The sequence below is a fragment of the Eschrichtius robustus genome, chromosome 7 (genome assembly GCF_028021215.1).
Source record: "Eschrichtius robustus isolate mEscRob2 chromosome 7, mEscRob2.pri, whole genome shotgun sequence".
NCBI lineage: Eukaryota > Metazoa > Chordata > Mammalia > Artiodactyla > Eschrichtiidae > Eschrichtius > Eschrichtius robustus.
In genome coordinates, this window is record NC_090830.1 from 108,219,763 (window position 1) to 108,237,347 (window position 17,585).

General features: G+C 56.4%; 1 protein-coding gene across 1 annotated transcript in view; it reads right to left on the reverse strand.

Moving 5' to 3' along the window:
* Positions 1–1,230: 1,230 nt before the first annotated feature.
* Positions 1,231–17,585, reverse strand: part of SLIT1 (slit guidance ligand 1) — a 164,572-nt gene continuing 148,217 nt past the window's right edge. The window contains exons 26-37 of the mRNA XM_068548291.1: positions 17,073–17,236; positions 15,107–15,231; positions 14,740–14,837; positions 11,367–11,506; positions 11,086–11,179; positions 8,073–8,210; positions 6,572–6,809; positions 4,873–5,003; positions 4,235–4,389; positions 2,832–3,120; positions 2,273–2,484; positions 1,231–1,469 (exon numbers count right to left, since the gene is read on the reverse strand). Of these exons, the coding sequence (XP_068404392.1) occupies positions 1,231–1,469; positions 2,273–2,484; positions 2,832–3,120; positions 4,235–4,389; positions 4,873–5,003; positions 6,572–6,809; positions 8,073–8,210; positions 11,086–11,179; positions 11,367–11,506; positions 14,740–14,837; positions 15,107–15,231; positions 17,073–17,236 (2,023 nt within the window). The remainder of the gene's footprint in view (positions 1,470–2,272; positions 2,485–2,831; positions 3,121–4,234; positions 4,390–4,872; positions 5,004–6,571; positions 6,810–8,072; positions 8,211–11,085; positions 11,180–11,366; positions 11,507–14,739; positions 14,838–15,106; positions 15,232–17,072; positions 17,237–17,585) is intronic.

Consider the following 17,585-nt stretch of genomic DNA (forward strand, 5'->3'; position numbering starts at 1 on the left):
AGAACGCCCGCAGTACCCAGCCCCGGTTAGGCACATGAATACTTGTTGACGTGATTAATTAAAGTAGATCTTCTAACTCCTCCAGCTTCCCTCCTGGAGCCACAGTGGGAGGGTCTACATTGCTCGCCGCCATCTCCCCATTTGATAGCTGAGGAGACTGAAGCCCATGGGGAAGAAGTTTGCCCAGAGTGACAGAGCCAGCGGAGGTTTCCTGATGTCTGGACCACTGTTCCCTACTGGTCTGTGGCGTGAGGTGATCTGAACCCAGTCTACATGGGAGGAGACCCCTCCTTGGCCTAGCAGCCTCGCCCAAGCCCCCTACACCCCCAAGTCCCCCTGCTAGCTAGCAGCTGATGGCTGGCTAATGGCTGGGGAAGCCCAGGACCAATGCCCCCTTGGTGGCTAGTATCTGGAGGTGGTGATGTTTATTCAGTTGGAACCAAGAACCCCTGTCCTTTTTGCTGGTGTTTCCCCCCCTCCTCCAAGCAGTCCCAGCGGTTGTTTCCTCCGCATGAGCACCCTCCTTGAAATTACAGTGCTCATCCCATAACTTTGGGATTCAGAGGTCTGGTCCTAAAACCACCTCCACCCCCTGGCCCGTTTCCAAGCAAGCAGTGGCTGCAGCACTGCCAGGCAGCCCCGGGGGTCAGGGCTTGGTCCCTTCCTGGCCAGCAGGAGGGGGCCCTTCCCCTTCGCAGCCTGGCCTACTGCCGGCAGACGCTGCGGCAGCAGAAGCTGAGAGCCAGGCCGGCTGCCCCAGCGCAGGCTGAGAGTACTTCAAGGTTATCTGCAGGGGGGGCAAGGGGCTTCTGGGACCCGCACAGGCCACAGGCGAGAGGGAAAGGCTGGTTTGGGAAGGGGCAGTCCCGTCTTCAGACCCAGGTAGCAGGCAAGGAGGAGGTGTCACTATTCTGCACTTCTTGGCCTGACCTCACGCACACATTCATTCAACAAATATTTATTAAGCGCCTATTTGTGCAAGGCACTTCCGGAGAGGGCGGGTTGCGGCCCGGGCCACGCCCACCCGCCCCGCCCCGTCCCCAGCTGCGGCGCCGTCGGCTTTAGAAAGGTGGTTCTGGCCCCCCCCCCCCCCCCCCGCCCACGGGAGGGCCGGTCGCCCAGGCGTCGCCGCGGTGATGGCCCGCACCCCAGCCCAGCTGCCGGCCACTCGGTCTCCGCTGCGGCCGCGCCCCCTCGCCCGCCCTCTCCCCTCCCCGTCCACGCCGGGCGCTAAGAGCAGAAGGCACAGCCACACTTGGTGGGCTTCTCCACCTCCTCGGCAAAAGAGGTCCCATCGCTGCACTCAAAGGTGAACTTCCTCCGCTTCAGCCGCAGGCCCTGGCAGCAGCCCTGGCCGGGGCATGAGCCCCGGCACTCCACCCACGACAGCGGGCGCGTGGTCTGGCAGATGGCATAGCCCCTCTGGACCTGGTGAAAGTCCCGGACAGGGTCCCCCCGGCACTCGGACTCTGGATGGGACAGACACCAAGAGAAAGCCTCAGGGCACACCCATGGGCCAGCGCTGCCCCCGGGGAAGCAGGAGGAGCAGAAAAAGGAGGAGGAGGAGGGTGGGGCAACATCCTCGGACCCCACCTCCATCCCCACCTCCTCCCTGCCAGACATGCACATGCACACGCTTCCTCCTGGGCCCACAGTGAGGTCAGTGAAAAGGAAGAACTTTCTAGCTGCCAAGGCCCCCCAGGACAGATTGGGCTGCCAGGGTAAGGTGGCCTCCAGAGGAGTGCAAGAGGTGGCTGGAAGCCTGGGAGGCGATGACATCAGAGAAGAAATTGGAGCCAGAGGGTATGGCCTAGGGGACCTGAAGGTGCCTGAGTTTTGGATTTCTCAGGCTCTTTCCTGCCCCCTTCAGCAGCAGTCCCTTGACCGTCTTGGTCACGTGGGCCAGGAGGACCTGGGAAGGGTCCCCAACTCTCAGACTTCCTGCTGGTCTCCAGGTCCCTAAGTGATGTGGCCAAGATGCTGTTACTCTGGTGGTCTCTTCTGTAAGGAGAGACCCCAGCCAGAAGGGGCACTTAGCCCAGATAAAGGGGCTACAGGGCAAGCTGGGCCAGGGGGAGATGGGCAGCTGTCTGGGGGTGGGGCTCAGAGCCCAGAGGATTGGGGGCGCTACAGCCCAATAGCAGCCCAAGGTGCAGGAGGGGAGAGGGGGCACAGAGGGGTCGCTGAGGTTGGGAAAAAGAAAAGTCAGGTCACTAAAGCACGTTGTGGGGAGGGACCCTGGAGAGGGCATGTCAGGAGGGGGGCCCCTGACCTTGCTCGCACAGCTCTCCCGAAAAGCCGGGGTCGCACACACAGTGCGCCCCCTTGGTGGCTGAGGCCTGGCAGTGGCCGTGCAGGCACCGCAGGCCCCCACAGGGGTCTGCAGGTGCCCCAGCCTGGTTGCACAGGGCCCCCGAGTACCCATCCTGGCACTGGCAGCTGTAGGAAAGAGCATCTAGAGGCACGCACTTCCCGTGGACACACCTGGAAGGGACAGAGAAAAGGCACTGTGAGGACAGGCCAGAGCCAATCCAAGCCCACCCGAGGGCACCCCACACCCCCAGCCCTGGGCTTCACAGGGTCTTATTCTGTTCCCAAAATTGAAACAAAGGGAGCAAAATGTGACTGTGTTTGTCCCTAGGGTCCTTTTCCTGTTAATAAAAACTGAAAGCCAGAAAAAATTAATAAAACCCTGTGTTAGGCCATGTGTTCCAAGTTTGGAGTTTAAAGACAGTCTTCCCTCACCATGGGGAAGTGGAACTTGCAGGGAAGGGAAGGGAACCTGCAGGTGGGCAGTGGGGGAGGGCTCCCTGAGCCCAGCCCAGGCTCACTTGTGGCCATGGCAGGGGCCGTCGGCTGGCTGGTCGCAGTGCAGGCCCTCCCAGCTGGCCTCGCAGTGGCACACGGGCCCCGGTGTGGCATTGGGCTGGCAGATGCCATGCAGGCAGTAGAGCTTCCGGCAGGGCTCGCAGCCTGGCACCACCCCTGGCTTCATCCTCGTCTTGGTGAAGTCCTGCAACTCGTTGTTGATGTACAGGTTTCGGATGCAACCGTGGAAGCTCGTGCCATTGAGGATCTGCCACAGGCGGAAGGCGGCCGAATTCACGTCCACTGGCATCCCTGGAGTGGAGGGGAGGGGGCAGAGCTGGGCTGAGTTAGGCTCAAACCCTGCCTGGCACCCACCTCTGAGGTCCACTGGGCACCTCTACAGTGTTCCCTCGGCAACTGTCCTTCAGTCTCTGCAACTCTGGGCCAATGTCTTTTGCCACCTTGGAGGGTCCAGACTCCTTTCCCAGAAGAAATGGAAAAGCTGCTTCCTCTGTGATCAGAGCCTGGGGGTGCCAGGCCTGGCAGCAGCCAGCTGACAAGTGATGCTCTGGGTGCCTGAGTCTGGCCGCCCTCGCCCAGGGCTCCTGCCCAGAACACCAGCTTTTACCTCCCAGAGACCCCAAAAGCAGCAAAGGACTTGGGCCCAGAACTCATGTGTACGGCACTTTGTCCCCCACTTTTGTGGTCATCCCTTCACAGCAGCCCTCTGACGTCGGAGTTGCTGAAACCCCTTCGATTTCAGTGCTCAGTGACCTGCGCAAAGCTGCACAACTAGTAAACAGCAGAGCTGGGATTAGAATCCAGGGCTCCATCCCTCACACCCTCCTGGCCGACGTCTCGGCAAGGCCCTCTGCGGCACTGAGACGGCCCCGCTGCATCTAGAAACCTGTCTCATCTAGACCTAGAAATGTTCTCGGGTGCTGGATGGGGCCATCTAGCCACAAAGCCTGTAAGCCCAGCTGGGAGGTCCCCAGTTGAAGCAGGGAGTCCATGCCTGGGCCTCTGAGGGACCCGAGAATGGACCCTGAACAACTGACAAGCCCCTTCTGGCCCTAAGCCAAGAGGAAAGGTACCTACCGTGCAAAAGTTAGCTGGGAAAGTCCAGGCCCCCTCCCAGGCCAGGCCTCAAGCCCAACCCACATTCCCATCCTTCTTTGTCAGTCTAGGCTGGGCAGAGAGCAGTGTGGGCTCTAGGCAAGGTGGACAATCCGCCAGCAGCTTGGCCATGCATAGGATCCTCCCCCACTGCCACCTTGGAATGTCCCCCCCACAGGGCAGTCCTCCTGAGCCTGGCAAGGCTCAGGCCAGAGAGCAACAGAAGCCCCACCTGGAATGTCTGTTGCTACCACCTGATGGAGTGGCCCGGGGAGGGCCAGCTGCAGCTCCACCCAGGCCAGGTCCTCACCTCCCACATAGAGGGGCGCCTCGCTGTTTAGTGTGTAGTGTTTGCCGAAGTTGTCCATGGTCATGGGGCTGCCGCCATCGATGGAGAGATTCACCATCTGGTCAAAGGTGACCAGCTCAACGGTGTGGAACTGCCCATCATTGATCGTCTCGGCACTGGAAGAAGATGAGGCGCCCCCGCCCCGGGGAATGGCCTTCAGCTGGACCCATCCCCGCCTAGGCACTTCCCCAGAAAGGCCACTGGTCCAGCAGCTGATTCCCAAGAAACCAAATATCTAACAGAGGGGACTGTGGGGACTTGGTGGCCTCTGACCTGGTCCCTCCTGCTCCCCTTTGGGCACTCTCTTAGGAAAGTTGAGAAGTTTGGGGCAGGGGTTTCCAACTAATCAGCCTCCCCTCCCCACTGAGGAGCTCCCTGTGAGGCGGTTGTGGACGGGGAAGGATGGGACCACTGCTCAGGCCCCAGGGAGCCTCGGACCCAGCATGGGGCTGGACTCGGTGGTCTGAATGCTCTTTCCGCTTGGGCAGCCCAGGTCTCTGGTAGTGCCGATAACCGCCTGCTCTTGGCCCAGGAGACCCCTCCCTGGCAGTCCCCCAGCCCTTGAGGGCAGCTGGTGGGCCTGAAGAAGCCCTCCCTACCTGTAGATGGCAGAGCTGGGGTAGCTGCCCGGGTCGTAGCTGACACGTACATGGCCCTGGTACAGCTCCACCGCAATGTGGTCGTCGTCCCCATTGTACAGCAGGATCCCATTGTCCTCTGCTGTGGAGACCTATGGCAACGGCACTTTCTCTCCCACCCCACCCCACGCAGCGGCAGCACAGGCTGGCGGGTGGGGCAGACGGAGGACCCACGATTAAAAGAGAAATGTGTGCAGAACTGTCCTCCCCTGCCTCCCCAAGGGAAACATCCTCCAGGGGGCGCTGTCCCAGGCTGGCAGCCTCACACCACCACCACCCCCCCCCCCACTCAAATTCCATCCACAGCCAGTCTGGCCAGGGCCAGGCAGGGGAGGGCAGATGGGCCAGCTGAGGCCTGGAAACTCTGTGCCAGGAGGTAAGAGAGCTTGGGACCACCTGCCCAGAGAGGACGGTTAGACAGGATGTGGGGTATCCTGTTCTGTGGGCCTCAGGGAGCTGCCTTGGGGCCAGGACGGGACCTACAGAGGACAGATTCAGGAAGACTCTCCAACAGCCAGAGCCACCCAAACCTGGAAGGTAGCACCTGTCACTGGAGCCATGCGAGCAAAAGCTGGAGCTGTGCCCTGGGAGGGAGATGCCTCTATGATGCTGTGGGAGCCATGATCTTTTTCTCCTGCCTTGTTCCTCTCCTGGTAAAGACCCTGACCCCCTGGTCTGTACAGCTGGCACATGGCCCAGTCTGGACCATGGCACCCCATCTCCCTGGACTCAGTAGTTGGTCCAGGGATGGGCATGTGACCTGAGGCAGGCCAATCAGAGATCTTCTCCGATCCGAGGTTGCTGACTGTTGTCCAACTAGAGCTATGGGGAAGAGCCTGCGGTGGGGATAGCGGGATAAACTGAGCCTCTCCAAGGATGTGCCTGAGGCAATGGCTGGGCAGGGTTTTGGTGAGTTTTATTTTGTTGAGCAGTTAGGCTAGCTGTGGTCTTGCTGTGTGGACAGTGTAGTGGATAGAATTTATGAGAGGTGATCAAGGGAAGGAGAGCAGAGTGGGCATGTTTGAGAGGCTGAAAGGTTCTGAGAGAAAAGAAGGAGAAGAGGACAAATAAAGGAGAGAAGAAAGATGTGGCAGTTGGGATAAGGAATGGAATTTGGGGAAAAGAAAGGGATGACTAAAGAGGAGTTTAATTTTTTTTCATGTGAAGTGCAATGCAATCCGCTGTCCCTCCCCAAGAAATATTCAGCAAACAATGCTGCTGAAGTAGAACTTGCTTCTTTTTCCCTCAACATAATAATGTTCTGAGATGGAATTCAAGACATGAAATGGAAAATAAGGGCTCCCAGCGCTAGCTGTGGCCGTGTTCCAGCTACATGGAGAAAGCCAGTCTGCAGCATTGAAGGCTGAAGCTGAGGGGAGTCTTTGAGACAAAAGATGGTGGGAGAAGATCCTGGTAAGTTTGGTCCTGCGGATCCAGTCACCCATGAGACCACCTCCACCCCTGCCCTTCCCTGACACTGGTTTTGTGACCCAATAACCTTTCCGACTGTGCTTAAACTAGCTCAAGCTGAGATCCTGATACCCACATCCAAAGAGTTTTGACTAACACAGGGTGCTCCCAGCTGTCCTGATACTCTGACCTGAGGCCAGGGTCCCCTGTTGCCGGACCACCCTCTGTGACGGGCGCCCTGGGCACGCACCTGCAGTGTGATGTTGGCCCGTGGCCAGTTCTGCAGGTCGGTGAACTGTAGGTAAGTGTCCCGATCCACGAAGTTGACGCTAAGCAACTTCTCACACTCGGGGCCGCCAAAGCCCGGGAGGCACTGGCACACAGGCTGGCTGCCCTGGTCCACACAGTTGGCCCCGTTCTGGCACTCAGTCCCCTCACAGGGGCTCCTGGGGGCAGGCGGGTGGGGAGGGGTCTCACAGAGCTGCCCACTGAGGGGGAAAAGACACGGGTCAGAGAGGGCAGGGCCAAGGAGCAAGGGGTCATCTTCCTCTCCCACAGTCCTGGAGAGAAACTCACTAAACATCTTGGGACACTGTTGCTTTACAGTAACAGAAGATGCTCCTAATGAACACGTTCCCTAAGAGAATTAAGAGCCAGAAAGATGCTGAGGAACAAGGTGAGAAACAAGTGTGGTCCCTGCACCAGCAGCATCAACATCACCTGAGCACTTGTCGGAAATGGAAAGCCTATTGAATCTGGTTTTTAACAAGGTCCCAGGTGACTTGTGTGCCCGTTAGTTTTAAGAAGCACTCAGTGTTCATGTCAGCAAACTCTGCTAGCAAGTTTTACTACACCCATTTCACAGAAAAGAAAGCTGAGACTTAAGAGACAAACAAAAGAGAGAAGACTCTGTAGCACCAAATATCCACAACAGCCAAAAAGAGGAAACAACCCAAATGTCTATCAGCGATGAATGGATAAACAAATGTGGTATATCCATACACTGGAATATTATTCAGCCATAACAAGGAATGAAGTTCTGATACACGCTACCACATGGATGAACCTCTAAAACATGACACTAAGTGAAAGCCAGTCACAAAGGACCACAGATTGTATGATTCCATTTATATGAAATATTCAGAATAAGCAAATCTACAGACACAGACATTAGTAGGTTAGTGGTTGTCTAGAGCTGGGATGGAGGGGCGTTGTGGTGACAGATAAGAGTGTGGAGTTTCTTAGGGGTAATGAAGTGTTCTAAAATTGTTTGTTGGTAATGGATGTACAACTCTGAGAATATATGAAAAGCCACTGAATTATACACTTTAGCTGGGTGAATTATATAGTATATGAATTATATCTCAATAAAATTGTTCTTTAAAAGAAGACACGAGCAGAGCATGGGAGGTGGGTGACCGGAAGGAGGGCAGGTGCCCTCCCCTCGCAGCCTCCCAGAGAGACCAAGATGCAAAAGTAAATGGCCTTTAATGCAGGGCATGTCTTCAGGGGTTCACTGGGCAGGTAAGTGATGGGGCACTGCCCAGTAATCTGTACCCACCTCCCGCTCCCTCCGCCAGTCAGGGTAGGGACACTCTGCCTGTGCTCTGAGCTGCTGATTAACTTTCCCCAGACCACACAGATGGTGACTGGCAGAGCCACGGTGAAAGCTCCCAGGGTGCCTCCTGCCAGTCCCAGAGCTGACAGCTAAGAGGAGTCAGTCGCTCATGGTGCCTCCCGGGGCCGCTCACCTGTAACCCTCAGCACAGAGGCAGGAGTAGCTGTTGACTCCATCCACGCACTGGGCCCCATTCTGGCAGCGGTGGTCCTCGCAGTCATCCCGGTTCTCCGTGCAGTTGTCACCCGCATAACCAGGTGCACACTCACACCTGGGGTGGGCGGGGGGTGGGTCAACAGCCCCACACACAGCCCAGAGCTCGGCCAGGAGCCTGTGCGGCCCCAGGGCTGTGTGTGTGTGGCAGACAGCCTCATGGCCCTGGGGGTCTGTGGGGTCCCCCAGGAGGTCACACGGGGCCCTAGATGTCAAGATGCCCCCACCCGTCCTGAGACCGTTTTCTAGTCCAGGAAGGGAGCTTATGTGGGCTGCAGGCAGGGGAAGGGCCTGCTCTGGGCTGGGAGGGTGGACACCCAGGAGCTGGAGAAGATGGAGGACCACCCTTAGCACCAAGAGCACATCCAAGGTCAACCTTCAGCCCCTTCTCAACCTGCCCAGCTGCCCCCCGCCCCCCTCCCCACCCCCAGCCAGTGCATGGCTCTGAGTCACATGGGGCTCATCCATCCCTCTTCCCCAGCCTCCCAACTGCACCGGCCCAGCCTCCCAGGCCTCAGACGCTAGTGCCCGCCTCTCCACAGCCTCCTGACTCCAGGCCAGGCCCCAGCTTCCCGGCTCACACTGTGGCCCACTGCTCGCCTGAGTCAGTCCATTTCTGCCAATTATTTGCCTGTCAAATAGAGAGCACGCTCGTCCACCCCTGTCCGGTCGCAGCCCTGCCAGATGCCCCCCACCCGGCTCCCCCCATAACAAGCCACCCCGCGGTCAGACCTGTTTCCACAGGCAGCAACCCGCACCTCGCTACACGTCTCTGCCTTCACACCTGTTGATTCTGGAATACCCTCTTCTCTCTCCCTGCCTCGGTCCAGCCAGGCCAGTACCTCATCTCCTGCAGGAAGCCTCCGGTGAACACCCCTTGCCGGAAACCCTTCCAAACTACAAACTGCAAACTCCACGGCTCAACCACACAACCTGGCAGGTAGGTGCTCCTGCCTGATTTTTTAACTCATTCCCAGTGTTTTTCAAGAGGTAAGAAATACCTTTGTACCCGGTAAACACACACATACACACACACACACAGCCCGCTGAAAGCAGTTTCATGCCAAAATACTTATCCTTACTATATAAAAGGGCATGATGCGCTCTGATATTTTCTGTTTTATTTTTCTAACGTTAACCTTGACCCACCCAACTGATCACCATCTATTACTGGGTCTTGAGCTGCAGTCTGAAAAATGTTACAGTAGCTAAGCACCCACGGCCTCATTCACTGTCATTCCCTTATCCATTCATCCAGTGGGTGTGTACTGAATACTTGCTGGGCTCCAGGTACAACACCAGGCACAGCTGAGTGTCTGTCAGTTCCGTCCTTCCTCCAAGACAGGAAGTTGAGTGAAGGTGCACTACACGCCCACCGAGCGCTCCTTCTCTGGGGTGTGAAGGACCGTCTGAGCGGTATCCAACTGGACAACGTGCAGTCCTGCTTTGTTCCGCCCTCTGAGGTCCAGCCCCTCTGAGGAGCGTGCACGCCACTTGCTCCGCCACTGCTCCTTGGTCTGCTGTGCCCACCCCACCCGGCAGCTCAGCCAGCAGTGCAGCGTCTGTCCACCATTTGGATGGAGGCTCCTGTGCGGCCCCTTGATCTAGGATCTGGGCCTCAGTGTCCCCCGGCTCTCACTTCCTGCCCAGGAGGCTCTGGCGGCTCCTGCTGGACTGAGTCCCTGAGGGACTCCATCCCCTACCTCTGCCCGAGCAGCTGGGGTTGGGTCCCTCAGCCACAGACCTGAAGAAGACCTGCCCACTGTCCTGCCCTGACTGCTGGAGCAGGGTCCCAGCAATGAGACTATGTTTGCAGAACTGCAGATGCGAGCAACATCTTAAAAACCCCGTGACTGGGCTTCCCTGGTGGCGCACTGGTTGAGAGTCTGCCTGCCCATGCAGGGGACACGGGTTCGAGCCCTGGGCTGGGAAGATCCCACGTGCCGCGGAGCAGCTGGGCCCGTGAGCCACGATTGCTGAGCCTGCGCTCCGCAACACGAGAGGCCGCGATAGTGAGGGGCCCGCGCACTGCGATGAGGAGTGGCCCCCGCTCGCCGCGACTAGAGGAAGCCCTCGCACAGAAAGGAAGACCCAACGCAGCCACAGATAAATAAATAAATAAATAAAAATGTAAAAATTAAAAAAAAAAAAAACAAAAAAAAACAACCCCATGACCTTCACATCACAGTCTTCCGGTGACAAAGCACTTCCACGTATGCCAGTAACAACGATGGTGACAACAGTCAAGGACCCCTTATCCAACCCTCCTGAAGCCAGACAGGTTTTGAAATTCAGAACTTTTTGGATTTGGGAAAGGTAATACAACGCCTATAACTGTATATTATGTAACATGCCCATTGGATCTGGGGCAGCCCCTTAACTAAACGTGTTCACATTCTGCTGCAAAATCTACACGTATTCCCACTACATGGGATGAATGGTGACTGGAAGTAGCTTCAGATCAGTGCAGGTCAGCTTTTAATACCAAGTACATTGATCGGATCAGATTTTGCTAGCAGATGGCTTTTGGTTTTCAGAGTTTTGTGCATTTTGTAATTGGCGATGATAAATTGTGGACCTGCAACAGTTCTTTATTGAGCACTTCTCAAATGTCAGACGTGGAGGTAAGTGCTTTTCACGCATTTGCTTATCTAATCCTTACAGCCACCCTAGGAGGAAGCTACTGGTGCACCCAGTTTGCAGATGAGAAAACTGAGGCTCAGGGTGGTCAAGCCACCCATCCCGGGTCGTGATGTAAACCCAGGTCTGTCCGACTAAAACTACCACCACCCTGCCCCTGGCACTGACTGGCAGGAACTGAACAGCCAAGACCAAACCCACCTGATAGGTGAGGAAACAGGCTGGGGAGGGCAGAGGAGAGGTGACGCGGGGGCCCATGCCCTTCCCTGGCCTTAGAAATGGGCAACACTGACCTGGGCCCGTCTGGGGTGCCCACACACTGGGCCTCGTGCTGACACGGGTTCAAATCCGAGGAGCAGAAGTCCACCAGCTGCTCACAGGCCGCTCCTGGGGGAAGAATTGGGGAGAGGCAGGAGAGAAGCTGCCCCCTGTGCTCCGCCAGGCAGCCGGCCCAGCAGAAACTTCCTGCAGACACTGAGGCAGGGACCCAGCCCTTCCGCCCATGGGACAGGGGCTCAGGGCACGAGCACCGGCCCCCACCTCCCCGCAGAGGCTCGAACCCCGCCACGCTTACCCGAGTACTGCAGGGGGCACTGGCAGGTGTAGCTGCCCATGCCGTCCACACAGGTGCCCCCGTTGGCACATGAGTGTTCCACACAGTCGTCCGTGTTTACCCCACACGTCGGTCCTTCAAAGCCGGAGGGGCAGGAGCACCTGTGGGGAGCAGGGGAGGAGGGAGAGGTGTGTGGGCCCACGGCCAGGGCGGCAGCCTTCCTGAGGCACTGATGGAAGCCTGTGGCCAACGGTCAATAGCATCATCCTGGAGTTTTGGTCCCTACTCTGGGTCAAGCCCTGTTAGATGCTGGGGGTTAGCGGTGACCAAGACCAGCCCTGTGCTCCCGTGCTCATGAGATCACTCACAGTCTAGCGGGGGAGACGACGAGGAGACTGGCAACCAAAGGAGAGACAGTGAGTATCAGAACAGTGCGCAAACTGAGGCTGGGGAGGGTGGAAGAAGGGGCAGAGGACACCTAGCTCCTCCCTGGAGGGAGTGGTCAGGGCAGGCTTCCTGGAGGAGGTGATAAGTTAGCCAAGGACTCTGACAGGGGAGAAGAGGAAGGGGAGGGAAGGCGGTGGGAGTAAAAGCCTGGGGGAGAGAGAGCCTTACAGCCCATCCTTCAGGAGGGTACCTGCTCATCTAAATAGTTCAGGGCTTGGGGAGCACATACTTCAGGGATGGGGTGAGAACAGGACTGGGGGTAAGCAGGAGTCAGGTCTCGGAGAGCCCTGGAGATCAGCGATCTTCAAACTGGGGTACACTTCCCCCTGGGACAACTGTGGTTTTCCAAGGGGTTTGTGGGTCAGAGAGGTCTGAGAAATTAATTTCCACATCTTCATGTTGTGCACGGAACTTCCCCCTTAACTGACCTGCCCCGGAGCTCCAGAAAGGCGCACGCGCACCTCTTCCAGCACGAGGCCAAGGTGGGCTGTGCCTGGGGCCTAAGATCCTTGGGTGCCAAATAAAGGGACAATTAGGAATATTGATGTTTCCAAAGTGAATGAACAAACCCTTTTGCAAGTCACGAGGTTTCTAGTTCTGTGCATTAAAAAATAATTGAGGGAAGACCTCATGGAACTGTCAGCTGATAGAGCATTAAAAATAATTTTTGATGACAGATCACTTGGGGTTTTTAGCATATAAACTTGGCAGGGTTTCAAGTAATTGAGTGACATGGCTATAATAAAACTCCTAATCTCATTGGTTTATTTATGTGAACAAACTTTCTCAGCATTTATAGCTACACACACATAAACACACACACACACACACACATTTTTTTTAAGGGAATAGATTGGCTGCTAAGCCCTCTCACATTCTATAATATTCACCTCTGGACACATAAACCAATTAGGAGAAGAAAAGAAAACACACACATACACACACACACACACACACACACACACAAAAGCTCCATCTATCTCATTAAGAGATACAGTCTAGTAAAATTTTCCTTTTATGTGTAATAATTATCAAATTTTGGAATACAGTTATGTTGTTCTGATCAATTGTATATTATTGATCATTGTAATGATAACTCAATGCAAAAGAAACTTTTAATTAGAGGTTTATGGTGACGAGAAATAGTAAAAAAACTTTAAATTTAAACTTATATACCCATTTTGGTGGTAGGAAAGTATGGCAGGGTGCTCAAGGAAAGTCTCTAGTATGAAAACAGATTACATTAGAAGAAAAATGGGGGGCAGGTGAGGGGAGTAGAACAGAAATACTGGTTTGAGTAGAAACGAGAATGATGCAAGATGTTGCAGCTGTTCAAGAGGAGTTCCTTCACGCGATTTTAAAATGATTTTTCCCTGGAGAATAATAAAAGAGTGATTTAAAGAGTCATAGCTTTAATTTTAAATGTTAATAATATGTACAGCGTTCTAGAAATGACCTTCTTTGCAATGAAAAATTAAACTTACCATGAAGATTTTTAGCTGTCACTTAAGAATGTGAGGCAGTTTGTAGTTTTAAAAATTCGTTTGCGGCGGGGCGGGGGTGTGAACAAGAAGGTGTGAAGGCTACTGTTGCAGCCAGTGTCCTGGAGTTTAATTCCGCCTGCAAGGTGGTGGCGGATCTCAGCTAAGTCCCCTCTGGCGGGGTTCGGGGGAACAACTGAGGAGGCCCTTGTAAGCCTTAGGTTTGAGGGGTTACTCAGGGAGGCACCCCTTTCGACCAAAAGGGTTCTTCCCACAGCGCCCCCCCCCCCAATCTGCAGGCATGCCAAGTGTGAGGGGCTACTCCCAGCTGCACCCCTCCCGGCCTAGCAGGGAGAGTTCCTAGGTGCGTCCTCTCAGCCGCCCTCTCCGTAGACACGCCCCCTAGTAGTCTAGCCAATGAGGAGGGGGCTTTGATGGAGCTGCTGCGGAAGCCCAGAGGAGCACAGAGCCTATTGTAAGGACGCCGTTTCCAAGGCGACACCTGCCGAGAGGCCATTTAGTGTTTTCTTTTTTACAGCTGGTAATTTGGGTTTGCAGAGACAGGTTTGGCCATTTCTGCCAGTAGATTCAACATCATTTTCTGAAAAGTCAATTTGCTCAGCTGGCAATTTATCTTCAGCAACTAAATACTATGTGCTCCTCAGAAAAGCTCTGGGTGCAGGAGAGCTCTGGGAAGCTGGGGGGCTCGTTGAGAGGCTCTGGGGGGAGCAGGGTGAGTGGGGGGCTTGAGTGGCCATGTCAGCACTGGGAGGACTTGCGAGATGAGCTGTGGAGGACAGTGGGAAACCGACGCCCGTGGTGCGACCAGAGTGACCCACGAGCTGGTGGGGGAGGCCCCCCGGAGGGCGTGACCAGGACTTGCTCCACCTCCGGGCAGGGCTCCCCACCCCTGTCCTGGGGGCCCGGGGTGGACGCCTGATCCGGAGCAGCTGGCTGAGGGCCCTGCCTTCAGGCAACACTGGCCCAACAAGCAGGTGGATGGCTTCAATTGGAGGCCTTGGGGGTTAATGGAGCTTACAGGAGTTTAAAACACCCCCAAGCTGCCTCTTGGCACTGCCGCTGCGTATGCCCTAGGCTATGGACTCCCAGTGCCACAGAAAGACTCTCCTGGCACCTGGCAAGAGCAGGCAGAAGCCTGGAGCAGGAGCTCCAAGCCCCAGCCCCACTGCTGCCTGCTGTGTGACCTGGGCAGCCCCTAGTCTCTGTGCTTTCACTGCCTCTGGGCAGCACAGGTGTGGCCTGGGTGGACACAAAGAGGCCTCCGGCTGCCATTTGGAGTGAGTGGCTATTCCCCCTGGGCCTGTCCCTCATCTCCCAGAGCTCAAAGGGCCTGGGCCATCCCATTCGGAGGAGGAAGGCTCTGAGGCTTGGGTGCTGGATCCCATTAGCACTCACCCACCACGTTCCAGCACCCACCACCCCCCGCCCCACCCCCGGCGACTCACGTGAAGCCGGCATCCTCGCCCTCCTGCGAGTGGCAGGTCCCGCCATTTCCACAGGGGCTGCTGGAACAGCTGTCCAGGGACACCTCACAGTCTCGGCCCTGGGGAAGAAGTCAGCGATGGGGACCCCAGGGAGACCCAGGGGCCAGTGAGCCAACAGGGACAGCCGGCCCCTCAGCAGCTCGGCCTGCCAGTCCCGGGGGTCTTTGTTCTCTCATCCACATGTTAGGTCATGGATGAAATGCTCGCTTGGGCCCCTGCTCTGAGCTCACCCTGGGCCCTGAGGGCTGAGTGGCCAACAAGACAGCCCCAGCCCTGCCCTACCGCGCCCTCAAGCAGCCCTCCGCCTCCAGCCTCAGCCTGCACTCACCTGATAGCCGCTGGGGCAGGCACACCTGTATACCCCGAGGGGGTCGTTATGGCAGGTGCCCCGGTTCTGGCATGGGCTGGACAAGCAGGGATCGCACTTGGCCTGGACAGCCAGGGTGGGCGGACCTGAGGCAAGGTGGGAGTGGTGTTAGCGCAGGGAGGGGGTGGGGGAACAGGGCTGCGCATAGAGCCCCGTGGCCCCCGGCCCAGAATCCTGGCACCGCAGGGACGGGTGCGCGAAGCCCTCTCCCCAAGGAGATGTTTGCCCCTCCCGGTGTTCCCTCTGGATGGTGCTCACCCCCCTTTCACAGTCCACCTCTCCAGCCTCTGGACCCTCCTCTGTGAAATGGAGCTAAAAACAGCCCCTGCCTCATGGGGCTGGAAGGACTAAATGAGATAATCCGAAAAAGGGGCTTCAGGGGAGCCCCCATGTGGCGGTCAGGGCAGGGCCATCGGTGTGACAGCATCATCGTCACCATTACTGACATCGGCTGATGTTTTCTCCATCCCCTCACACCCTTCTGATGCAACCACCCCCAGCCCTGTCACCTGCTGGCCTGGACAGCAAGGGCGGCCACCCCAGCAGGGAGGAGACTTGGCTCTGAGAGGAGGCCACGCTTAGGAGAAAAAAGGTCCATGGCCTTGAACTTGTTTCTCTCCAAGGCTGAACAGGGAAGGACCCTTTCCCGTCACCTCTCCGGCTACAGGCATGACCTTCTCCAGCCCCTCCAGGACTCACTGGTGGCCCTTCCTTGAACTTGGAGGTGGGGGAGGAGCCGGCAGCCAGGCTGCCTGGGGTGCCACCTAGGAGGAGCATTGGGGCCTCACAAGAATAAATAGTAACACCAGCCAGTTAAGTCAGGTTTCCACTTAAAACTCCTTCTAGAAGTAGAGAAACACTGGTTCCTGAAGAGGCATGAGCATGACTAGAAGGAGAAGCAATTTCTAGTAATAACTGGAGGCGAGCACAAGGGGACTCCTCAGGTACAGGTGGGGCTCTGTTTGTTGATCCAGGTGCTGGTTACCTGGATGGGTTCAATTTGTGAAAATTCAGCGAGCCATTCATTTACGATCTGTTCTTTCCTGTTATGCATGTTATATTCCAATAAAAATTTTTAAAAAAACACAGACAAAAACCTTTCACCAGTACCAATCCCACCCCATTAAATAAATACTGAGCAAACGTTTCAACATACATTGGCCTGCTCCCAACAGCCAACAGCCAAGCCACAGATCGGCCCCTCTGAAGGGTTACTCCCGTGAAAGCATCCTGCACACAGGGCGGCCCGGGGCCTCCTCATTAACCCCTGGCTGTCAGCTTCACTTTCGCTGGTGGTCTGTGAGCTTGCAGAGGGCAGGAGTCGTGCCCCACGGCCTCCCGTGCCCTCCCACAGCTGTCCCCCTGCACACAAAGCTAGGCCTGGGGCAGCCACTCGGCCACCTCCTCCTGCTCAGCAGGGTTCCCAGGGCTTGGGCTGTCAATCAGTCAATCAATCCCTGAACGAGTATTTACAGATGCCCAGGGTGAGGCCTCCAATCACACTCAGGCCTTGTATTTCCGCAAATGTCAGGAGAGTGGCAGCTGGGTCCAGTGGCTCAGGCGTTTAAGCTAATTGCTGAGCACAATTCCGACCAAAGGGAGGCCTGAGTGCTTGTACTGCTGAGAGGCTTGGAGCTTCCAGAAACACTGCTATTTTTATTTTCCTTACATAACCCCAGGAAGGGATTAGAGCCCTTACGGCCTGAGATTTTCCGCCTGGCTTTCCTTTGTTCGTTGTATGGCAGGACAAGAGGGCAGCAATGCTAACAGGCAGCAGGGGCCTCATTCCTGCCACCTGTTCCCCACCCAGCCGGCCACCTCGGGGACGCAGGAGTGTCTGGAAGGCTCTGCCAGGGTTGGAGGGGGAAGCAGGAGGTGGGGGAAGCAACCCGGTACCCACCATCCCCTCTCGTGCTCCTGGGCTCACCTAGGCATTCAAACTTCTTGGCAGGCGTGGTGAGGAGCAGCTTGCCCTCCATATCCGGGGGCCCGGCACAGCGGGCAATGCCAGGTTCCTTGTAGCCTGTCTTCACCCAGCTGGACAACCAGCGCAGGTGGCAGTCACAGTACAGGGGGTTGGCACCAATGGCCCTGAGTCAGAGAGTGGAGAGAAGCAGGCATTATGGCTTCATGGGGTCCTTTGCCCACTGGGTACCTAGGGTGCCAGGCATTATGCCAGGAGCCGGCAAAAGCCTAACAGCCCCCATTACATGAGCACTTACTGTGTAGGCAGTAGAGTTTTAAGCACTCCTTATCTGTTATCTTGCTTAGTCCTCATCACACCCTACTATCCCCATTTTACATGTTGAAACTGAGACTCATAAAGGTGGAGGCACTTGCCCAAGATGCACAGAGAAAGTGGGGAAGTAGGATCTGAACTCGTGCTGTTGAGGCCAGAGCCTCTGACTGCACTGCCTCCAGAGTGCACTGGGGAGAAAGG